General features: G+C 37.0%; 1 protein-coding gene across 2 annotated transcripts in view; it reads left to right on the forward strand.

Moving 5' to 3' along the window:
- LOC148944753 (uncharacterized) overlaps positions 1 to 26,344 on the forward strand; it is a 222,363-nt gene that overhangs the window by 156,039 nt on the left and 39,980 nt on the right. For both annotated transcript variants that reach the window (XM_089099791.1, XM_089099792.1), the window contains exon 4: positions 22,631 to 22,853. In XM_089099791.1, coding sequence (XP_088955917.1) covers positions 22,631 to 22,853 — 223 coding nt within the window. The remainder of the gene's footprint in view (positions 1 to 22,630; positions 22,854 to 26,344) is intronic.

Here is a 26,344-nt window from a genome sequence, read left to right on the forward strand (position 1 = left end):
AGAAAGCGGTAAGTGCGCGAAAAGTGTAGTTTCGTTAATGAAATAAAACAAAACAGGATGAAAATATAATAGTTTATGAACAAAATTGGGCCATATATTTGCACGCTAGGGGGGTGGGTGGGGGTAAAGCATAGCAGATATTAGATACATAACCTAACCTAACCCAACCTAGGTACCTTTTAGTCCCCCTAAACCCCAAAAGCCAAAGTTTAAATGTAGTTCCCGGAGAGAGAAACCCTTTGTTTATGCCTCACTATTCAGCGGAAATCTGTTTATCAATAGCATGTTTGACATTTCGATGCTGTCTTTTTTGCGCACTTACCGCTTTGTACACAAGTACCACTCCGACTGCAAAGGGTCTTACATTATTTCTGTTACTCCGAGTCCATTCAGCAAAAAATTGCTTAAACTTCGACTCCATGACTTAAAACTTCTACTCTACAGCCTGGCTAAGACAAGTTCTTAGCCTCATAGAGGAATATGGATCTGTTGCTGGGGGATTCCTCCTCTAGGTCTTATGTTTACTGTGTAAGAAACACGTCTTGAATCGAATCTCTGCTGAAACATAAACTGGTCTTATCTCTCTTTTACATCGTTGGGGATTTATTCACAATCTTGAAATATGATATCTACATCTACCTTATTGGCTGAGGATTTTTCCACTATCAGTCTTGATGGACTAATCATGAGGCATCTGATGTCGGGAATCAATCTTGGGTTGGTCATTATTTGACAATCCGTAATCCGATACAATTGAGTCTATAAGACGCCGTTCTGACCAATTCAACTTTTTACATTTAAAGGTTTTAGTGTCAAAATACTAATCACCTTTGCTTCGTAATTCAGTTCCGCAATAAGGGTGTTCCCTAAGCATTAAAAATAATGGTACTTGTCTGTTAAACAGAAAGAAATACGCTGTCTAAGATCTGACAAAAACCGGTTTGCCTCTTCTGAATCGGTTATGATGTGCTTATTTTGAGCGAAGAAGCTACGATGTAGGTATATTCGATTAAACATTTAGAGGTGGTTAGGGGTTAGGTTAAGTTGGGTTAGGTGTTTAATATAATGCTTTCTGTGCGGCCTGATTTCCATAATTCTTTGCCGTAGTTTCCATAACTTTGTTTCTAAAGTATTATATTATGATCATCTTTTGGCATCAGGATTAACCTAACTTCACTTCTTGGATGTGTTCCGTTTAATAGACAAGTACCAAAATAATTATTAACAGACCTATCAAAGAAGGACAAAAACTTTGTTTTTGCCATTCAATTATTATTATTAAAACATTAAATTATTTTTTAGAAGCCATTTAGGCTAAATCTCTGCTAAATTGCGCTCAAACGTAGCCTATTCCCCACACTTGATCATATGCGCCGTACCTGGTACGCCTCTGTCACGACACGCCTTTGCAGTTGCACTGCAAGTGACATGTTTCCGTCAACTGTGTACATGCCACCTTCAGCGTGGCCGCCTGTAGCAAGAAAGTGCTATTTTAGCACTATTTCATTATGTGTAGCACTGTAGCACGTGCTACATTGAATGACCAAATTGTAGTAATTTCATGCTACAGTTTTTTTCTTTTTGTCTTGGATGAAATAATGAGGATTTTGAAAAAAAGTCAGAGGAATTAACAAAAAGCGTGGACCGCCTTTTTGCCGTATTTGTTTCGAAAGATTGGCAAAAAGTTTGATATAACCAGGACCGCCTTTTTGCTGTGTTCGTTTAGAAAGATTGACGCTAAGTTTGAAATAACGAGACATAAAAAATTTTAAAAATAGACCTTAAACTAATCCAAGTACACTTAAACGGACCATGCGCGCGTCGCGGCGCAAGCTCCGACTGTTAAAAATTTGTTGTTTTTTTTTAGTCTCATGAAACACTTTAAAATTGTGGATGCAATTTTTTCATTCTCCATCAGGGAGACAATCAAGATCAGATAACAAGCATACACAATAATTAAAAATTAAAGGGCTAAATTGTGTTCAGTGTTAAGAGTTTAGTTTTCCAATCCTAGACATTTCGAAAAATGCAGGTGCAAGGTTTTTGATGTCCATCGGTGACAAAAACAGACACATACGCAGAAATTGAATTGAAGGGGTGTACATAGTCGAAATAAAACGCAAATAATGGCGATGGGTGTTAAGGATTTAGTTTTTCAGCTCTCCTGAATTGTTGGAGAAATTAAGATACAAGGTTTTTCTTGTCCGTTGATGACGAAATCAGCGAACAGAAACATTTGTAGAACTTCAGTTGTGTGCGGGGGCAGTGCTATTGTTGTGCCTAATTTTGTCGGGGCTCCCCCAAATTTTCCACGAAAAATTGACTTCTCCGAAATCACTTTCAAAATTAACATTCATACACGAACCTTAACACAAAATACAAGCCGTTGATTTTTGTTAACTATCTTTTTCGGGGAAACTTTGGTGAGGCATCCACTTTCTAGCGTACATCTCAACGCCATGTGTGCCGTACCGCGTAGTTCCACCACGCTTGGCACACTCACGCTATGTTTGGCGCACACCACCTGGTCAGGGACGTACGCAGGGGGGGGGGGGCTCCGGGCCCCGGCCCCCCCCAAAATCTCACGATTTTTTTCATTTTCCCATAATTTTCTGATTTTTCTCACAGAATAATGGGTTTGAAGGATTTGCCCCCCCCCCCCCCGAAACAAATTGGGGCCCCCCGAAACAAATTCCTGCGTACGTGCCTGCACCTGGTGTATGTGATTTCTGAAATTTCCACTCCATTTTTCTTTCGTAGACATTGGGAGAAACTATGTAAAATTTGGGGTTCGGGAGGAGTACAGAGGGGGGAGGTATACACTCTAAAATAGCCCATAATTAAAGGTTAATTGCTTTGAAACGGAATTTCTAAAAAATCATAAATATCTTGAGATTTGGGAGGGGGATCTTGTTTCTGTTCCTCTTATTCGGATCTTCTTATTTGCGTAAATTATTATACAGCTGCCCAATTTGGTTAGTGAACATTTCACATTAAAACATATCCTTTAAACTTGTTTTTTGAGATTATTACACATTTTGAAGAATTAGCGGAACTTAAGATGAACAGACCATTCTTGCTTACATATGGACTTTTTTACTGACAAAAATGATTGTCTTTGTGGGTATTTATGTTGTTACGGTAATGAAAGATTCTAATAGTAACAAAAATAATGACAGTGATGATCATGCTATTAAAGAACATGCATTTATTTTCAAGTTTTTAGTTGTGGTTGTTTTGTCCATTTAATGGGAAGCGTGCAAGAAATTTGGTTGGCAACAAGTTTCAAACTAGACAAACATGGCAGCATATTGTCTAACGTCTAAAGTCTAAGTCTTGTGTTAATAATTGCTTTTTGTCTTCAATGAAAATAAAAGCTATTGGAACAAAATTATGCAGCCAATTTGAAATTAAACCCTAACATAATGTCATGTCCCAAAACTAAAAGTCGTATCTGAACTTTATTTTTTATGTATTAGAAAGTGAGAAAGATTACTCCAGTCTTTTAGTCTAGTTCATATCTTAAAGTACCAGTACTGTGCACGAAAAACTGTAAGATTTGAAAAGTAGAACAAAGAAATAAAGAAAAACACAAATAACAAAGAACGTCACCTGAGGTAATCATTAGGCGGAAAAAAAAAAAATTTCTTATGTGCGTTTTATTTTACCCCATTTTCTTCCGCCTGAATGCAGTCCCCCTTCTTGACATAAGTTCCTTCCTACACAGAGGTGGTTTTAGGGGGGATGTGAGGGGGCACTTGCCCCGGGCGCAAGTTTCAAATAAATAATCTAACCGTTATGATGATTTTGTAATTTTTGAAATTTTATTTTTGTTAAAAAAAAAGTAAAGGGCGCAGTTAATCAATGGAAATAATTAATAAATTATTAATTCATTAATAAAATAAATTATAAAATAATTAAATAATATAAATTAAAATGAAGAATAAAAATAATTAATAATAATTAAATAATTTAAATAATTAATTAAGAATAGATTATTAATAAATTAAAAATAATGTTGTTAATAAATGAAAATGTTGTTAAAATTCGACCTGAAAATTTCGTGAGAGATGGGGAGGGGGGCTATTCAAGATTTTGCCCCGGGCCGAAAAGAGACCAGAACCGCCATTGTTCCTACGTGCGACGTCGGAAGCACACGAATTGAGGTTGATGTGGCAAAGTTTGTGTTAACCTAGACAAGGTTTTGGGGAGCCCCTTGCATCACATATAGACTTCAAAATATTGTAATCAGCAATTTGATGGGTTTTGTAATATTCACAATTTATATATTGACATCCATTAGTTGACAGGCGAAAATTATTTGTTGCCGAATGAAACTGGTTCTAAATCACTTATAAAAGCCTTTATATTCGACGCATCTTTGCACTTTTATTGCTTCACAATAGTAGAGCAAAGCCTTTCTTGTCGATTGTTCAATTTTGGTTTCATATTATGTTTAAGAGGTAATTACTTGGCAAAAAAAAAAAAAAAAAAAAAAAAAAAAAAAAAAAAAAAACTGTCGTCCTAATCCAGCAATTGAGACAAATGTGCACTTGAACGAGGCTCTCACCTTACACATCCATCCAACTACCTAGGATCAAACAGTATACCCAAACCATCAACCAAATAGAAAAGTCCAAATCCATGCAAAGTTGTCATCAATAAATGTAAGTCGTTGTAAAATTACCAGCAAAAGCACCTTAAATCTAGAAAAATATCTCCAAGTAAAACCTTCCATTTAGGGCTCATCAGAAGAAATACCACCGGCCTTAACGGGTTTCGAGGCTTTACATTCTTTACCCAGCACGGTGGCGCCTCTACCATAAGATCTATATGGTAACCCTATGTCAGGTAAAACCTGTGAAATACATGCATACTAGTCAAGCTATTAAAAATTACATACAAAAAGTGTTTCAATGTTTCCATAATAAAATCCCAGAGGTCACTGAAAGAGACCATTCTGGAACCAATGAAGACATGTCCAGATGTATCTTTTATTGGTATCTGGAACCAATTACCAATTTAAAGATCCTCAAGCTTGTTTGAAACCCCTAGAAAGTCAAACATCAAAAAAAAAAAAAAAAAAAAAAAAAAAAAAAAAAAGCGCACGAGAAAGTAGATTAAAATATCAGTCAGTATTTCCTTATAATTTTTTGTATATTTACTTAAGAGTTCATGATACATGAAACTAAATTTTTTGAATAGCCAACTAATTTTTTTGGCTGAAAAACCTCTTAAGATCAGTTTTTCGCTCAGCTTTTTACATCTATTTTTAAAATCTGTGTAATTACTGCATATTTTTGCATACCTAAATAATTGGGAATAATAAGCCGAATAAGTAATATTTGAATGTATATTACTTTCAAGATATGGAAAATTAATTCATAATATTATATATATATATATATATATATATATATATATATATATATATATATATATATATATATATATATATATATATATATATGTCTGTGTGTGTGTTGTAAACTTTGAGTGTTATTTATTGCCTTTTTCAAGGGGGTTTGGGTCAGCAGATTCTTGACAATGTTGAATAATTTATGGAATGACCAGTCCCAGTGGAGTGTATGGGACTGCCGTGAACAGGAAATTTATGTGATGGGTTTATGTGGTTTCTAAGCGGGCTGGTTTTACCATGGAGTATGGGAGTTCTACGTGTTTCTCTAGTTCTTCTCTTGCCGTGTCCGAGTCAAGTTCTTGTTTTATTGCTCGTTTACCTGCATTTATTTCAAAGTACTCTACATAATTTTAATACAATAAATACATAGTTTATAGAGAAAGAGACTCTTCTACCTCCTCCACGAGAACCTATAACTGAATGATTCGGCTACGTTACCAAAACGCTTATCAAGGTAAACCCTTTATCAGCAGAAAGAAAGGTTTACAAAGTGGTGGCAGCGGCTTTCCGTGGGGGAGGATTTGTCAGCAGTGCTAGCAGTGTACTTACAGCTAGTGATTTGTGGACTGTACCTGAGCTTTATCTTCACCAGCTTCAATTGGACTTGAAATTTGGTGAGTTTCACACCTTACCTTTGCACCTGTGCCTGTACCCCTTACACTGTCTGTAAAGTTATTTCAACTTTTGTGCTAAATACGCCTGCTGTATTCAAGCAATTTCTATCGTCGCTAGCGCCACAATTTTGCGCCTATTCTTAATCTTCACTGCTTGAAAGCTAAGCCTGCTTACTCGTGTTGGGTCAGTGGCGAAGAGACAATTCCGCCATCGGCAAGGCCAATTCCCACCGAAAGCCATCTGGCTTATGTGACTTTGTTTCTGAAGCGAGCAATTTATTCTCCATTCTACAACTAGGATTTGCTATTGTCATCGTTGCCGTTTGTTGCTGTCGCCGTTCTCCATTCTGCCGTTTACCGTTACCATAAACTAAGTGCCTACATCAGTAAACTGTGACCTGAATAAATTACTGGAAATCAAAGAAAAGTGAATCGGTAAGTCACGCATTCAGTTCCCACCGCGAATATAGGAACCTTGCTAGGAGTGATATTCATTGTTTAAAGTTTGAATTTATCGCACTTAATTAACTACCAGTGTTTGCTAGAATAAAATGAGTCAAATACCTATTCTTGACCCTTCTGATAGTGGGTATAATAAAGCAATTGCTCTCTTATTTTTGAGGGAAGCTAAAAGTAAAGGCATTAATGTCCCGGAAAATTTTGATTCTGAAAGTGAAGACTATGAGCCTGGTCTAGTTGTAAAATTTTTAATGGAAGTTGGAAACCTTTTGGCCAAACCAAAACCGATAATGAGGAAGGGACTTCTCGGCAGGGTGTAATAAATGGATTATTGAGGGATGAGGCTCATGTTTACTGTGAAGGTCGGGGTTTGATAGGACCTATTATGGACCCCTTAGCAAATATTACAGCTTTAGATAATCCAAAGTTTATTAAGCCATTTTTCTGCCAATTGAAAAGGGTGAAAGCGTTGATCAATTGGTCTGATAGTCAAATGATCAATGCAATTCCGTTGAGGGTCAGAGGACCGTTGTTGAATTTTTTTTGAGGACAGGGATTTTATGAATATTGTAAGTCTAGAGGAATTGGAAAGAGAATTGACAGAGGCGTATTTGCCGAGAAAAACCGCTGGAAAAAAATTTAAGGAATTAGCTGAGCTCAAGCAGTCAGCTAATGAAACAGTGTATCAGTTTTATATGAGAGTTGAGAGTGCAGCGAAAGCTTACGGGTTTGAATTTGGAACTCCAGCTGTTTTTTCACAAGGGATAGCTTTGCATTGTTTTGTTGAGGGCTCAAGGGTGAATATAAAGAGGTATCTATTAGAGCATGAGGAGGAGTATAGTACTTTGAAAGAAGCGTATAAGGTTGCAAAACGCTATGAATCCATAGAAAATGCAGTTTTAGAAGAGAAACAGGGATTTTTATCGGCTGCCGTAGGGTTTGGCATGAGAATGACAGGGCAAGATGAGGAACTCCGTCGAGGCTGGCACGACGTAAAACGAGGTCAGGGAATAAGAGGTAGGTCATTTGGTAGGGGATACAGAGTTAGAGGAAGAGGTCAGGATAGAAGTTATAGTGTAGATAGTGGAAACGAAGGATTTGGTTATATGTCCCAGGGAAGTGGTAGTAATATTCCCGCTACCAGAGAGTGCTACATATGTCATAGTACAAGTCATCTAAAGATAGATTGCCCAAATATTATCTGCAGTAACTATAAGAAAAGAGGACATGTGGCTAAGTTTTGTTCAAAACAATCAAGGGAAGTACAGTATAGAAATAGAGCCTACTGTTTTGTATGTGGGAGTAAGGAACACAAAGCCTATGATTGTCCTAGCCGATACAGAGATCAGGACAGGTCTCAGGGAGCAGGCTCTACAGGTATGAATCAGGGAAACTAGAAAGCCAGGTAGTAAAAGGGGAGTTGGTATCTGGTGTATTTGAAAATTCTCCTCACTGTGAATATTTTTGTTACATGGGATTAAGTGACGCTAATTATCCTATTATGAAGAAAGTAATTTTGACTGATTTTGACTGCAAAGTTTTTGTGAATCCTGGTTAGAGTCATCGAGTATCTTGAGTCAAAGAATTGGGGTGATAATTCTTTGGCATTCACGTTGGGATACGTGGTGCTGGGACTGGTGAAGGGGCGGACGTGAGGGACCAGCTTCCAGGCTATAAAGAGGAGCCTAGAAGGATTGTAGTTCAGGAGATCCTGGATCAGGAAGGACTGGACTTGGCGGGGACTGGGGTAGGCGCTGCATCATCAAACCACAGAAATCCAGCAGGGCGCACGCCTAATGAGAGAGATGTAACTTTGCAGAGAAAGTAATGCACATTTGGGAGACAAAGAGAACATTTCATGTGTGAAGAGAGATGACGTCATGTGTTCAAAAAGAGAGAGAGACTTACCGTTGTGGTTTGTTCGAATTTTTGACAGTTTATTTATGAGTGATGATGTTCTTTATTGCTATCCGGTAGGAGGCGTTGGCAATGAAAAAGGGTACCCTAGAACATCTAGAATTGTCTTGCCAAGCGTCCTAGTAGATTCCGCAATAAAGCTATCGCATGATCATTTACTTATTGGTGGACATATGTCAGCTGAGAAGACATTAGAGCGAGTTAGTCGAATTTTCGTTTTTGATAAAATGAATTTGAAAGTCAGAGAATTTTGTGAGAATTGTAACGTGTGTCTGCGTAAAAACAAGCTTCATCGAACAGTAAAACCAACTTTAGGTCAAAATGAAGATCCGAGGTACCCCTTTCGAATCTTTTCGTTGGATTCTGCTGGTCCAATGGGAGGTACGTTTGGTGGACCCACAGAGGAAGGGAATTCACATATTTTGGTAGGTGTTGATCATTTTTCAAAGTTCTGCGTTTTAAAGGCTGTGCCGAAGATCACTGCTGAGACAATGTGTAAATTCCTTTGTGAGTCAGTTATATCTTATTTTGGTCTTTTTGAGGAATTAATCACGGATTCTCGTCAGTCTTTCCGATCGAAGTTGATTTTTGAGTGGTGTCGTAAATTGAAAATAAACCACAATTTTTCCTCTAGTTATAACCCACAGTCTTATGGGTTATGTGCATGGGCGCCCATATGGGGGGGCAGGGGGGGGGGCTCCCGCCCCCCTGGCTGAATGATGCTGCCTTATTTTCATATTTTTGTTCTGAGATTTCTATTCTATAGCATTAAAAGTGCCAATTAGATGAGGTTTGCCCCCCCCCTGGAAGTCAGCGTATGGGCGCCCATGGTTATGTGAGAATCGTGTGAAAGTAACAAAGTCTATTCTGAAAGCTTATTGTCAGGAGTACCCCAATTCGTGGGATAACTATTTACCCTTGGTACCGAACGTTTTGAACTCCACCGTTTCTTCAACAACTAAATATTCACCACATCAAATAGTGTTTGGTCGACAACCCTTACCTTTTTAGATATTCAGCTCTCAGTACCTACTGGTGATTATTTTGATTCTTACGAAGATTATATGATTAAGTTGGTGAGGAATTTGTTTGAAATTTACAGGATTTGTGATTAAGAAGTAAGAAAGGAAAAAAAGCCTCGGAGTTTACAATATAACAAGAAAGCTGTTGATTTACCAGTTCTGACGGAAGGAGACTTGGTGTATGTTCAAGATCGCGCACAGAATTCTCATGAAATCAAAGGCTTAAAGTTGAAATTCCGAGGTCCATATATTATTTTGAAGGTTTTGAAGGATTCGTTGTTTCTAGTCCAAGAGTTGTCTGGGTCTTATTTAAGGAGAACTGTTAATGCTCGTTTAGTGAAACCGGTTAAGGATACAGAAACCTTCTTGCGTTTTAACCCGGTGTTCAGACAAGAAATTGAGAAAATTAAGGACCATAATAACATTAATGAGAGTAAGGGAAAGGATAAAAAGATTGTTGAGGCTAAGGTTACCCACAGCTATAGTTTACGGAAAAGACCAGGGCTTGTAACACTATTGGGACAATCTGAGTCCCAAATTCCTCTAGTTGATTCTACCCAAACATCTAATTCTGCAACAGAGACCAGTTTAGAAGCGAGAGAAGATGAACTGGATCTAAGAACATTGGAAACTGAAATAAATTTTACGGGGTCTGAATCCGAGGTAGGTAACTCAGAGTTGGACAAAAATTCTGAACAACCAGAAATTAATTTGCTACAGATACCAACTATTCAGCAGCTTGATGAACCAATTATGACTCAATTGGGGTTAGAGCAAAGAAATACAGGTAGTTTCGAAGTTAGGGAGCCAATTGCCGTAGGACCTTCTAGACCTAGTATACCTAGAAAGGTAAGTAGATCAATGAAGCTAAGAGGATTTTACAAAGAATTTTAGGAAATATAATTTGGTTGAGATAGTGATGGGATTTTTCTTCAGATTTTTTTTTTATTGAATAGAACATTGCAATTTCTTCTTTTTTTTTTTGTCAGTTGGAATCTATGTTTTTTTTTGGAAGGGTATATTTAGAAGTTGATTTTGGGATTTGCTGAAAGTTCATCAGCTGACAGTTAAAAAAAAAAAAAAAAAAAAAAAAAAAAAAAAAAAAAAAAAAACTGCAAATATCACCAAAACACATTTTAACCTAATGAGTGCTGTCCAATATATCTACTATTAAGTGTTCCTAAGTTATTATTAAGCTACTATGGTTAAGTACGACGAATACAAAAAAGCTGGACTTGATTTTCGTTGTAGAGTTCTTCTTTTACTAATTTTTTTCTTCAAATATTTAGGTTGAAAAGCCGTGGAATATGAACATGTTTCTACTGGGTATGCTCCCATGGAAAAAGCTACCGTTTGAATGATTAGTTTTAAGTTTAACGATTTATGTGACTCCGTCAAAAAGGAAGAATATAATGAAAGCTTGAAAGTATTAGACAATATCCCATAACTGTCTGCAAGGCTGCATCCAGGATTTTTTTCGGGGGTTTTACTCAAAAAAGAATTTGGGGGGAAGGTTACACAAAAAAACTCAAAAAACACATACAAAATTTGTTTATGTCCATTTTTGTTATGTTTTTACGAGTCAGACAAACATTTCGGTGCGCTTTGAAGTCCTCCCCTCCCCCCAAAAGAGGTCCTGTCCGTTTCCTGCTGAGTTTCATTATTTCCCCTCGGTAGTGATAAAATCTTTAAACAGTAACATTTTTAGGTCCATAATTTGGAGCTAGAAACAGATACGTACGTAGGGGAGGGGGAATCAACCTCCCCCTGAAATCTCACGACTTATTCGGTATTCTACGTAATTGATAATTTTCTAAAGTAATTAACCCGTGTCTTTTTTTAATGTTCCTACCTCTCGAAATGCTACTGAAATAAATTTTGAGTTCATTCTTTTTAAGAAATTTCTGAAAAAACGAGAATTTAGTTTTGAATTTTATGAATTGGCCTATCAAGACCGGATCCAGGGGGTAGGGGATGTAAACCCCCCCTCCCCGAAATGTTTGTCCGACTCGTAAAAACGTAACAAAAATGAATATAAACAATTTTTTATGCGTTTTTTGAAGTTTTTTTCTTATAACCCCATTTTTTTGCTAAGTGAAACTGATACTTATTCAGTTGTTTAAACCTCTATGTCGACGGTTGAAGACTAGTGCGTTTTGGTAAAAATGATCTAATTCGCTTTTTATTGGAAAACCTGGGATATTTAAAGAAGAATATTTTTTCGGAATTCGATACTTTGTGATTATGGATGACGTCAACAATTGACATAACGATGTCCCTTAGAAGGCAAGCCAAAGTCTGTTTCCAGATGAATCGGGAACTTAATCTTATAGATTATATCTATAGTAAATATAGATTAATCTTATATTAATCGTTATAGATTATAAAATCTACATACTGTCCAAAATTCTAGCTTTTGAGCGGATTTCCTTCCCTAAAAATTTCAAGGAATTTATACCACTTCCGTATTTATGATTTTCCTTATAATGTACCTTTAGTTACAGCCCCCCACCCAATATCTCCCTGCTATATATAAAATTTAAGTGCTACTGTATCGATTAGGAAAGTCTGCGAAATCTCTAGATGTCTCCTTTTTAATCAACCTAGTTCAAGACGCAATATTGGCCGTCTTTCTCCATGTTACATACCAATTTCAAAAACAGCAATTGTTTAAAACTTGTTTTTTTAGGGAATGTTTTTTATTTTGGATGGCCAATTGGACAGGAGCCCGTTTTTGTTGATATAAGACAATTGCCAGCTTGAAGGGTCTTATGACGTTCAAGATTTACGTATTGACAATGTATAAAATCCCGAAAAATCGGGATTTTATTTTTGAGCTGGTGGCAACCCAGATTGACATCCGTTAGTTGACAAGCTAAAGTAATTTGTTGTCTCATGAAATTGGTACTTATCAGTTGTAAAAGTCTTTTATGTCTGACGTATCTGCACTTTTACTGCTTCAAATAATGACGAAAAGCCTACATGTCTCTTCCCTTAGTGACTGGAGATCTATTATCGGTTAAATTGGGTCTTCGCCCTTATTTGCTTATTGTCTGAGTAGGCTAGACTTGTTTTTTTTTTTTTAGTTTTCCAGTTGTGATATGCAGGTAAACAGTTCCATAAAAAACGGAAATGACTCAAATTTCCTTGAAGGATGATTAAAAGGTGTTGCTTTGAAATAATTAAAAAGAAAGAAAAAGCATTTTCTTTAATGAATTACTAAGTTCAACTTTACCTAGCAAACAGGGGGGGGGGGGGTTCTTATACTGTCTTATCGGTCGGCGAAATATCCAGGGGAAGGACCTGGGGGTCTTCCACCTTCCCCCTTCCCCCAAAAAATAATGATTTGTTGTGAATTCTGGGTGTTTTTATTTAAATTATCAAATGTAGCTTGTTTTCTATCATTTGACCCCTTCCTCCTAAAAAACAAATCTATGTACCTGCCTGAAATCGGTAGCTACTGTTGACCAAAAAGTAAAAAAAAAAAAATCTGAATTTTACAACAGATTTTTTTGTGGTAAAGGCAAATCCAACAGTTTGTGGTAACGAGCTGAAAGTAAAGAGCGACCAGGGCTAATAGTAACCGAAACTCTAAAAAAAGAGCTTTGATAATAATATAAACAAAAAATCTGCTTTTATTGAAGTTCTAAATATATAAAACTCATCATGTAACGCATCAAAGGCTAGGAGACTGAGAAAATTAGCCTGATTTTTGAAAAGGGGGAAAACACCCCCAAGAAAGGCAAATATTTTAATGAAAATTACACATTTGAACTTCGTTAATCAGAGAACCCTGTTGTAGAGGTTTTAACCTCCTGTCTACAAAAGTGCAGAATTTTGCCTTTTTTTTTAGAACGAACATCACGGATGCGTGTTTTTTTCCAGGTGCTATCGTATCGAACCAGTGGTCCTAGAAAATCGAAAGATGACTTATTCGGATGGAAATTAAAAGCTCTAGTGCTCTTTTTAAATAGCCAATAATTTTGTGCTAGATAAAAGTGGTGTTTCCTGCCATGTTGTGGCACTGAACTAAAACTTTGACCCAGAAAGGGAAACGTTGCTATCGATGGAAAATTCTGGGATAACGGTCGATTTACAATCATTGAAAAGCTTAGTTTCAGAGGTAATAATGCCGAAGTCTGACGCATTCGTTCTTATAGAGTCAAGTAGTCTGCATAAAACAAACGGTTAATATAAAAAATTACTTTAAAGTTTCATTTAACCAAGTTGATTCATTTGATGTTTGATAGATTACGCATTGTGGTGGTGCATAATTTCGCATCAGCTGTTATCAAGGAGGGGTGGTGGTTCATTGCTTAGGTCGGGAGGGGTTGTGCCTGAGGCCTCAAAAGTATGTTTACGCCCACATTTTTAATCTTCGCGTGAGTGTTTAGGTAAATATAGAAGAGGGTCTTGAAGGGGGAGGTATAAATCAATCTCTAACCTCCCTTCATTTTAATTAATCCGATTATCTGCCGCAGGGTGAACATCGCAGAAAAGTACTCTCTTTGTAACATAAAAGAGTTCACTTACATATTTAACGGTAAAAAAGGTGGAGAAGTGGAGGGGTATCTTGATTGTCGTGAGGGAATTTCCCAGGAGTGTGGAGGCCGACCTCCACAAAAGAAGCGGAGGTCATGGATCGTTTCCACTTCGGTTATCGTATTTGGTTCTCAAAATGCTTGGAACTTTCTGCCTTTTCTAATAACCAAAATTGGATTCTAATGTTGTATTTTGCTAATAATATTTATAGATAGTTTTTAATTGCGTCCAAATTAGTTTTAAAGACAGTCTTATTTTCATAATTGTACTCTCTGCCAGAGTCGAATTCTATACACCTGTCCGTCTTCTCTAAGATTAATCTGTGAGGAAAAATTTTCCAACCCCACGATGGGGAATAAATCTGTCTGGTTAACAGTTTTTATCTGCGTGTCCGAAAGTCAATGGCGAATAAAGGAAATTGGCTTCGGGAAATGATTTATGCCTCTGTAGCAGAATGAAACTTCGGAGAAATAGAGAGCTCCAGGCGTAGGCCACTCGACGCGCCTCTGTCTAGACTCTTGAACCTGTTTCCGCTGGATATTTCATAAGTATTTGTCTAGCAAAGCTTGGAAGAATAAGATTCTTAATTTCAGATAGCTTCGTGCCTTCGAGTAGGCAATAGGCATAATAATCTTCTAATGATCAAGTCAAAAAGTATGGGGAACTTACTAGAGTGGAAACTGGTACTAATGTCGAAAAGGAAAATCACCAGCGTCATTTAGTATTTGACAACTTTGCATGACCAATGGGTGTTGTATAGTTGTCTTTTAAACTACAGGGAGGGTAAAGAAGTAAGAATTTTATCTTCGGCAGGCCTACTATCTTAAACTCAGCTAATCTGCTTAACCTACCATGATTTTTCCAGCTAACCAAAGCCTATTTTATGCAGACTGAATTTTTGAATTAAAATAATTCTCGAAAATATAAAAAATGCTGATTAATAGTCACTTACAGAGTAGTTGCAGCTTTAATCCGGCTGATTTGCATATTAATCTTATCAAATAGCCACTTTTTTTTAGTTTTCAACTTTGTTAATGAAATTGTCAGACCTTACACTATAATCGGCGTAAAAAGTTTTTAATTCCCAGCTTCCCATGTTAAATTGCCAAGACCCAACTTTTGCTAGTTTCCAAGATAATGAAAAATTTCTTATCTGCACTTTTACCCTAAAACAGTTTATAATATATCCCAAACAGAATTTTTAGACATATTAGGCTCTTCAATAGTTGTTACCCTAGACTGCCCTAAACTTGTCTTTTCAGATAATTTGAAATATACGGGAGGGTAGAGAACCTCAAACTCTATCACTAATAATAGCTAAGTTAGCTATTAACCTTCCACTCTAATAACTTAGGTCTACCAATCTAAGCGAGTTTTGATTGGGAGTTGGGCTTGCGTCCTCTCTCAAAATCATAACGATTTTTACTATTTTTCTTCTAATTTCGCATTCTTTTTACCGTAAGTTTGCCTATAGTTCGCTGTTTTATAAGCTTTCTTCCCTGAAGTCCCCCCCAGGGGCGGATCCAGAGGGGGGGGGACGAGGGGGGTGCCCCCCCTAAGTCTAAAGCAGTGTAATTTATTTAATTAACTGAAGTTTGCGTTAATTAAACTTCCGTTAATTAAACTTGATCCGATAACGCAAGTTTATCGGATCAACCTATTTTGCCCCCCCCGCCCTACAAATTTTTTTTCGGATCAACCTATTTTGCGCCCCCTAAAAAATCCTGGATCCGCCCCTCCCCCCCCCCCTAGAAGCAATATGTTCTGAATAGCTGTGAATAAACACGTCCAGTTAGAGAAATCGGACAAATTCTCGGATAACAAAACCCAAATGAAAAAATTAATCGGTTTTAAACAAGTAGCATTTTAGCAACGATGTATAAAAATAATCGCTATCAAACAGTTCGTCGTAGCGAACTCTAAGTAAGGAGCGACCCGGCTCAATAGTAACCGAAATTCTAAGAACCCGAATTTTTATGCCAAAAGATACATCGAAAGAATTGGATTTTTATGCTGATTTCAAATATATAAGTTTCGTCAAGTTTAGTCATACCCATCAAAAGTTAGGATCCTGAGAAAATTTGCCTTAGTTTCGAAAAAAGGGGAAAATACCCCGCTAAAAGTCATATAATCTTAATGAAAATCAGACCATCCGATTCAGCGTATCAGAGAACCCTACTGTAGAGGTTTCAAGCTCCTATCTGTAAAAATGTGGAATTTTGTGTTTTTTGCCAGAAGAAAAATCACGGATGCGTGTTTTTCTTTTTTTTTTCAGGAGTGATCGTATAGACCCAGTGGTCCTACAATATCAGGAGAGGGCTCATTCGAACAGAAGTTAAAAGTTTTAGTGCCCTTTTTAAGTGACCAAAGAAATTGGAGGGCAACTAGACCCCCTCCCACGCTCATTTTTCCCCAAAGTCACCCGATCAAAATTTTGAGATGGGCATTTTGTTCAGCATAGTCGAAAAATCTAACAACTATGTTTTTGAGGATGACTTAATCCCCCACAGTCCCAGGGGGCAGGGCTACATGTGATTCAGGGGTCATTCTTAAAGAATTGGAACAAAATTTGAACTTTAGCGTAAAGAGCGAGGTATTGGCTTGGGGGTGAACCCTCTCATATCATTTATGTTCATTTTAAGTTTTAATGTTGCTCCTTACTTTCAGTTGAAAAAACTTGTTGTTTTCTGTTTAATCAAAGAGATAAAAGCGTATGTCGAAAATAAAACCGATTTTATTCGTATGGATGAGTATATATTCCATAGTCCAAGGTGAGAATAATCATGCAAGTTGTCAAAAGGGGGGGGGGGGGTGCTACCATTTCGGCGAACCGTCACAAGCACTAAACTTCATAACATCGAACCGTCAGAACCTCGAACCGTCATAACATCTAAAAAATTAATAAGTTTATATAATAGTAATAATTATATAATAGTTTAGAAACAAATTTCGGCTATATATTTGCACATCAGGGGGGTGGGGGTAAAGCTTAGCATATATTAAATGCCTAACCTAATCTAACCTAGGTACCTTTTCCCTCCTAGACCCCGAAAAACTAAAGTTAAAAAATTTCCGATGTTATGACGGTTCGAGGTTCTGACGGATTTTTTTGTCGATGTTATGATGGATTTTGTACTGCTCCTGACGGTTCGATGTTATGACGCCTTCACAAAAAAAGGGTACTTGTCGGTTTTTGGAAACACACCCAAGAATTATGCTTAGGTTACATCTCAGAAAACTGGTTTCATAGCTACAAAGACAAGTGATGGATGATACAATGCATTGGATTTGGACAGAATGTATTGGACTTGTATAATTTGGGCTGTATATTTGCACATTGGGGGGGGGGGGGGTTAGGCTACGTTAGGTTGGGTTAGGCTACGTTAGGTTGGGTTAGGTTCCCATAATTTTGTTTCTGAAGTATTGTTTTATCATCATGTTTTGTTATTATTCATTAGGATTAACCTAACTTTATCTTTTTGGTTTGTCCATAATAGCGGACAAGTACCAAAAAAAGTGACCTGAAGATTTTAGTATTATTCGTAAATATTTGCAAGTGGAATTCCCCATTTACTAACGCAAGAGATTGGGCTTTTGGGTTCGTGCCTTCCCCAAAAATCTCGAGATTTTTGTAACGTTTCTTGCAATTTCTTATTTTGCAGCAACACATATTGTTGGTTCTTTCCCGGTGCGTCCCCCCTCCCCAAAAAAAATCCCGTAGAACGAAACCAAAAAAGCAAAATAACCCGTTTTTAAACAAGTTATGTTTTAAATAATAGCTATCTAGGAAGCAAAAGTGTATGTTAAAATAAAAATTGATTTTTTTTACTTGAGTCTAAACTCTTTTGAACAAAAGAAAAAAAAGCTTGTTTGTTAAAAAAACAACCTGCAGACCTTTGTATTATTCTCGAATATTTGCAACTAGAAGATGAGGATCCAAACAGGATTATTTGCGACTTGCAAGAAAGGCACAGACGTCTAGACGACTTACCCTCAAGGTCTGCTTGTGAGGACATAAACCACAATATATTTTTAGCTTCTCAGTAGGCCAAGCCAATTGTCATCTGTTAATGAAGAAAACGATGCTGCCAAATCATAAAACACCATATTTGTGGGATCGTAATTTATCAGCTTTATTTGGCGCGCTGTAATCTATTTGAGGAGTTTGTTGCGATATTTTGTGTTAAGTTATCGGAGCAAAAAAGGGGAAATTCTCTTTTCTCCTTCATGAAAAAAAAGTCATGTTGGGCGGAGGGAGGGCCGTACCAGTTATTTTTTCAGAAAACCGTTATATTGTTCCCCTTATTGCAGAATATAACACTTTCTCCATAGTTTTGTCCCTGCTGGGAGTTCATCTTCCCCTCATATCTGTAAATAATAATAATAATAACAATAACCATCGCCACCCAGGGCTATCCAGTAAAATGAAGGAAGTCAACTACTAAAACCTAATTAGATTATTTCTATAATATCTTTTTTCGGTACTGTTCTATTAGCTGGAAAACATGCGAGACAACCACTTGAGAAAAGCAAAGGTCAGATAGCTATTACCCGGTCTGACTGTGAATAAACAAGGTGTTTCTCACCCCGGGAACTTTTCGGGGTTTAGGGGGGAAAGGTACCTAGGTTAGGTTATGTATTTAATATATGCTATGCCTTACACTTAATCTCCCCCCTCCTAATGTACAAATATATAGCCGAAATTAGTTTCTAAACTATTTTTTTCCAGCTTATAGAACAGTACCCTTTTTTCACTTCGGTATGCGGGAACATAGGCAAGGTCCGAAAAGAAGCTTGCAAATATATCTAGTGTGCCATTTTAGCAAATGGTTCTCTTATCTCCAGCCTAACGTGAACCAGAAGCGAAAAAAGGGTACCCTAAGTATTTCATAATCAACCACAAGAGTTTAAAAATAAAACTGTCCACTTTCAACATCAGATTAGAAGCAAAACAAGCATGCAGGTTCGATTTAAGTTTACATTTTAAAAATGTGAAATGAACTTGATTTGAATGTTTCTAGTCATTCTAAATGACGCTGTATTGTCGATAGTGCTAGTTATTTTAACACCTATGAAACACATGCTAAAGCGTCAAAGACTCCTCCTTTATCATTTCCCTACATTTTTCTTTTTTTGCGCTGAATGCTCGGTGCAGGAGTAATGGAGGTAGCTTAGAGTCTCTTGAGGCACGATTGACTACGTAATGCCGTGGCTACGTAATAACCAGTATTGCCACGTTGTTCAAACTATTTTTTCCGAGACTTGTATGCCACTCTCTGAATACTAGTGACATGGTTCCCTCTTTCACCTTCCAGTTGCAACCCTGGATGACATAAGATAATTCCTATTGTAATTTTCTGTAGTTTTCAAGCTTTCAAAAAAAAAAAAAAAAAAATGCAAAATGGAGTACTTGTATAATAAACCCCTTGCCGCTCAAGTTGTTCATTCATTGACGCCTTATAGAACCGGTTTTTTCATAAGTTTCTTTAAGCTTAGCGTGAGACAAGACAAAGAGAAGTGACAGAATAGATAGAAAATATACAATTTGGGCTATGTATTTGCACATTAGGGAGGGGGGGAGGGTAAAGTGTTTGGACAGTGTAAAGATAGAAAACCATTCTTACTACTTAATATGCAGAATGGTTGTACCTAAGACATTAGGTATGTAGACCCGCCATACTTCACCCCACCCCTAATATGCAAATATTTAGCCATAATTTGTTTCTAAAGTATTATATTTTTATCTTACTTTGGTATATTTCATTAGGATTGAGTATCAGAGAAACGTATTAGAAGAGCATTAGGTAGGGGGTATATCATACAAGTACCCAAAAGGGTGATTTGTCTCATTTTTTAGAACGGGAGTCATATATGAAGAAAGCAAATATCGTCACCAGGGTTTCCAAATGTCATCTCCTTCCCGCCTTTTGCTGTTCCGTTTCTTGCCGGATATAGAACTAGGTTTTGTAATTCTAACGTATCTGCTCTGGGTTTTGGCTGTAGACAACCAATTAGGTCCCCTGTAGAACTAGGTCGTATCTCAGAATTTATACTAGATATTTCGCTATTAGACTCGCCATGTCAAAATTATGGGAGACCCATCTTTAACTCAAAATCGAATTTTTGTGCTCAGTACAGCCAAACGCCTTATCTGTTTGATATGACCATCGTTTACACCTATGATAGGCAATGCTACTATGTTGTAGAACTACTTGTTTTTCATGACTTTGCTACCATTTCTTGAAAATTGGGGGCATGGTTCCCTCCTACATCCTTGAATTACAGTCCTGGATAGTATAGAATAAATTCTATTAAACTACATCTCCTCATCCGATTGATCAGACCATTCTTGACACCACCTGTCATAGGAGTATTGTCAGATTGTTAGAACTATCTCTTTTCAAAATGTTGCTATAATTTCTTGAAAGCTAGGGACATGGTGCCCTCTGCCACCCCCCTATTTGTAATTTTGGATCACCTAAACACTGTAAGCCATATTGCTCCTTTCGTTGGATAATGGGATAAATACAAAATTCACGGAAAAAAAAGAAGGTTTAACTTATCTCACAACTAATCAGGGTTGCAAACTTTTTGGTCTCTGTATGTGTCTGTTACTGTGAACGTCTGAAATCTGGTTAATGTCGATATTCACCGGTGAATGTTCGAAGTTCCTTTTTCTCTGCTTGGATTAAATTGGCTATACGAATTAGCTTTTTCAGTCTTATGCTAGCTTCTATAGTAAAAGTTAGTTAGGTTAGGTTGGGTTAGGTTAGGTTGTCACCATCAAACCTTGTCACCTGCCACCATCAAACCTAAAGTTGAAAACTGACCACCACCAAACCTGAATAAAACTGAAAAGTTGACTGGCAATGCTGACTAAATCCAAGGAGAAAAAAAAGGGTATTTTGGACATTCATCAATTTCAGACATTCACGGTAACATGTCCATCTTGAAATCTCAAAAATCACAGGTTTTTTTTTTCGTTGTATTATTGACCAATAGATAAACCCCTTTGTAAACCCCTTTCGAAGCGGCCAGTTAACATTAAATATAATGAAAACAAAAATATCCAGATGAAACATTCCTATAAATTTACTTGGTTTTAAAGCAAAAAGCTCGTATGAACACTTAAATCCCTTACTTTGGAGAAAATCCAATACTTACGACATCTCTGGCAAAACCTAAATGCTTAAAAAAAAAAAAAATACCGAGAAAAAGCTCCATTTTGGTGAAAAGTGATTTTTTTTTTTTACCAGACTATATATCCAGTCCGTAAATGAGTACTTGTGTCTTATAGCCACCACACCCAAGAAGCAAAGTTGGGTTTAATGAAATATACCAAAATATGATGAAAATATAATAGTTTAGTAACAAATTGTGGAAACTACAACAAAGAATTTTAGAGGGGGGCCAGACCGCATTATACTAAATACGTAACCTAAACTAACCTAACCAAAATACCAACTAAATATTTAATTAAAATATAGCTACAATGTAGTTTCACACCGAGCCGAAGCTTATTGTCTGGTATAAAGACCATGAAAACCGGTTATTGTTTCATGTTCATGATATAAATTATCGAGTGTGGTGGCTATAAGACACAAGTACCGGTAAATGTTTTGTTTTATGTCATAAATTTGCAAAATGTGCCACTTTTTGGCCCTTTTATGTCCCAAACGTCTAAAATAGTTCATTTTTTGCCCTTGTATGTCATTGATAGTTGGCAACCCTGCTACTAATATAGATCATTTCAGGTAGTAGTGATCACAACCTCTGACGTAATTTACGTCTTTTGAAACGCCAAGGATAAGCAATCAGGCTGTTGGGACAAAAAGTGCGTTCGAGCACCGGGGTGCTCGAACGCCGGGGTGCGCTCGGGGTGCTCGAACGCACTAATCAAGCCAGTAAAAAGAACGAAAATTGTTTTGAGTCCCAAGTTTTTTTTTATAAATAGTCTCTCAGTTTTTTTTAATATTATGAGTGCACACATGAGGAATATTTGGGGGGGATTCATCACCATGCACAGTCTAAATCAACTATTCAGCTATTTTACTGCCACTTTTATTTTAATAGCCTGGCTATATTTTAATTGCACAGTTCAATATTATGATGTCACCTCTAACCAGAAGAAGCAACGTCTAGCTACCTGATGATAAAGCACTTTTTAAAGCAAAAAATTCAATTTAAATTACCATTAAGAATTCACATTGTACATCCACTGATTGCATCACCGTCTTGTAATTTATAGTCCAGGCCACCAAAAAGGCACTAATGAACGAGAGATGCCATTTAAGGATAAGTGTCGACATTGCCCGGGCCCTAGCTGTCAGGAAATTGCTGTATTGTCGTCTTGCGACGCTTGCGTTTTGTCGTCTTCCGAGTTTCTGGGCGCTTCTCATTCAAATCATCATATGAAATTCGATTGTTTGTTATGCCCCCCCCCCCAAAAAAAGTCAATATTGTCAAAAAAAAATCAATATTTCGTACAATATTGGTTTTAATAATAATAATATATTTTTAATCTTCACAATAACCTCAAAAATGGGGCTGGTGGCGGGTACCCCCCCCCCCCTCTGCGTACATTCCTGGGTAAAACAATATTTACAGAAAACCAAAGTATTATTTGATAACACTAGAATACTTCTATTGTTTTCTAGGAGAACGAATTAATTAATCCATGCCTTCGACCCCCTCCGAATCGAACCGTTTTTTCTGATACATCCTCGCCCCCTCCCTCTCGGTCTCATTCCTGTGGAGCGTTAGAAGAGGAGAAAAACACAGCAGGTTCAAATGGCTCTATTTTCAATCTGATTTCAAGTTGGATGAATGGTAAACTGAAAGAAAAGGATCCGTCTCAGAGATGTACCAAAGAGGATAAAGGTGAGAAACTTCTTTTTTTATTTTTCTATTGTCCAGTTATTGTTGTTATTTTTTATATTATGCTTATTTTTATTATTTTACTATACAAAAAATTGATAATAGCAAAGACTTCTATGTTATCATATTTGTTTCTCTATCACTGTTCTTCAATCTTAGAAAAATTTTCTGCTGAACAGCGGCACCGTTTGGTTTTTGAAAGAATCAATAATTAAAAAGGAAACTTCGTACATATTTCGACTTTTTCCTCACACTGTTATTCCAGGAAACATATCGCATTCAGTGTTGTAATCTACTGCTTTTACAAGAACTCGTCGCTGTACAAACCCATTTCCAGCGGGAACCAATTGGAGGGAGGCTAATTGCCCTATTAGATTTTGAAAATTCTCTTTTTTTTCTTTTTTTTTTAAATCAGAAAATAACAAGAATGTCCCTTCCTTGATTTTGAAACATACCTATTGGTTTGATATCTTCGTTTAAAAAAAATCCTTGCACTTCACCTTTGCTTTTCCTTGAATTGGTGCTACTTTCCACCTCAGTTTCTTGGCTGTTTTTTTTTTTCAGAGGTTGAGGGAGAACATCGTGCGACACGCAGGCTTTTTAAATTTATAATCGCTTATTGAGTCGGTCGTATTACATTTCAGATATAAATTTTATTTGTTTTATTAAAGATATTTAAAATTTTATAAAGATGTTCTTCGATGAAAGAACAAAATGTGTTAAATTTAGAACTATGCGCAGAAGCGCTAGATGGCGGAAGTAATTTTTCCGAGGAATTAACCATTTCTGTTGAGTGTGAAGAAGTTCTGCTTGGCACTGTGAGGTGTGCACATATGGCGGAGAGAAGACAGCCCCTCGGATTGAGCCGGTAATCACCTCTGTTTGAATACACCTTGGAGTAGACTATATGTCTACACGCACAAGAGGATTAGGCTTATTCCATTTCCATTTCGTTGAAATAATTTAAATATTTGACCCTTGAAGTATTAGTTTTTGAAACTGTGGCTACCCTTTTGAAAAAAAAAAAACTCCTTCAATAGTAACAAATGCATCCCTTTAAACTTTCTCTATCGTTTTATAAAGGTTGTTGGCAACATGTGAAAATAACTTTAATTTTATGTCATTCACTTTATTGCCAAAATGAGCTATAAAACAAACATACGCAAAAGGCTAGCTTGAATACTATGTTTTTCTCTTTACGGTGTTCTGACTGACGTCTGAAGATTAGACATGGCTTTTTTTTCAATGCTATAATTAAACTTCTAAAATTAGAATCCGTCATCTTCTGGGTTTGAGATAGGACTATTAACTGTACGTCAAATCTTCTATATTTATTTAATGAACAAGCATCTGCGCCTTTTCTGAATTTCTCCAAACATGCATATGAAGAGGAATGGTCGTCCCTCCTAGAACATAATGTAATTTTCGTGACCATATCTCCTAGTTTTAAAAAAACAGGCTTTCAGGGGAAGAAAAAAGGTACCACTTCTTTCTTACGAAATTTGGATAACGAATTTAATTGAAATCCGGGCGTGTGTTAATTTGTTTACCTTTTATTTGTTTCTGATATACTTGAAAAACATTAATTTTCATTTTTCTTTACTGTCATTTATATTTTTTTTTTATTTTTTTTAAAAAAAAAAAAAACAAGTGACACCACACCTCCTTCAAATGCATGGAACTAAGGGTCCAGAAAGAACGGAAACTGAAATTTTGATATGATAAACAGCCGTGGGCCCCTTAGTGCCATCCATTTGAAGCAAAGATGGTGTAATTTTTTTTTTTTAATATATAAATAACCCAGGGGAAATTTTCAGCGAGTTTGGACTTCCGGGAAAATTTTCACGGAGGGGGTATTTCCGGGGTGATCGGAAAAACGATTAGAAATTAAATTATTTTTCAAATAAAGGTATGCTAAGGAGAATGTGTTGTATACGTTTGGCAATGGGTCTACCTTTTATTATTTTCTAAGATACTTGAGGATAGGAAATTTTGATATGACTGAGAGCCACAGGCACCTTAGTTCTATGCATTTGAAGGATATGTGGTGTCACTTTTTTTTTGTTCAATATGAATAAGGCGAGGGTTGCATGTTTTCTTGATTGGTCTAAATTTAATTTGTTTCTAATATACCTGAGGATAAGAAATTTTGATATGATGAACAGCCACGGGCACCTTCGTTCCTTGCATTTCAAGGAGGGGTGGTATCACTTTTTTTTTTTTTTTTTTTTTTTTTTTTTTATCTAAATAACATATTTAACTGGACACCCAGGGAAATATGATAAATCTGTCAGTATAAACCACAGTTTATATAATTATCCAGTAAGCTTATCGCAGATCATTTCTGGTCTTCGTTCTCGGTGCGAACAAAAAGCTCCTCCCACTTCTTCGTGCAGTTATGGATCAGTGTGTTTGCGTCTATCAATGAGAAATGGTTAAGAAGTGCATTATTCGTAATAGCGGGCTTCCACTTGTTTCCGATTGTTTCGCGACTGACTTGTCTACCCGTGAAAAGATCTGATGCCACTTATGTTTCTACGTTCTCTGGAGCACTCGCACCCCGGTCCGGGTTTTTATAATGGGTGAGATAGGGAATGATCATACTGGATAATTATATGAACTGTGGTATAAACGCTCATTTTCACTTGTTTAAGCACAAGCGCCTCATTGCACCTGGCCATAGATAAAGCTGGCCATAAAACTCATTCCTCTGCGTGGGCAAGGGGTTCACAAATGTGTAAATTTGTCCAGCTCTCATTAGTTTCTGATATACATTGGAGGATAGGAATTATTTAATGAGTTACTGCCTTTCTTGAATTTTCTCCTACCATGCATTTGAAGAAGGGGTTATCCATATTGGTACGGAACTACAGCAGACTTTTTTCTTTCTCCTGCCATGTTTTAAACCCAACTTGAAGCTTCCGTGCTAACTCGGGATGTTGGTAACTCTCTGCTATCTGGTGTATATCTTGGAGCGCCAGGTGTGTCGCACAAGTTCCGACACGCCTGGCATAGTTCTGCCTGGTTTGGCACATTCCTCATAACGCTTGGCACAGTTCCACCATATTTGGCATATTTTCACCGGGAGCCGCCCCCCGTCCCGTGGAAAACTTCCCCAGGACAATCCCCCCTCCGCGAAAAATTCCTCCCCGGATAATCCTCCTCATGAAAAAATCCCCCACACGTAAAATTTAGCAGCCAAAGAGAAAGTACAAATTATGTACCTCATAATGTCGATCAGATGTCCTAAGGGGTAACAAAAATCACTTTCGACTTATAAAAAAGGACTTGAACTCTCAATGTCTGGCCGAATGAGCATCCTTCGAAGTTTCTATGGTCATGAGGCGGAGGAGAAATTTAGTCAAAATCGAAAATTTTGACTCGTGTTCTATTTTTGTCCAAAATTTTACTGCAAATCCGATATTTGAATTCTCAAGCAGAAAACTGAAAAAGCGGGATGCTACCAACAAATTTATGATTACTGGTATCTACAC

This window comes from Artemia sp. Qi Xiang Cuo, chromosome 14 (assembly GCF_049724085.1).
Source record: "Artemia sp. Qi Xiang Cuo chromosome 14, ASM4972408v1, whole genome shotgun sequence".
Lineage (NCBI taxonomy): Eukaryota > Metazoa > Arthropoda > Branchiopoda > Anostraca > Artemiidae > Artemia > Artemia sp. Qi Xiang Cuo.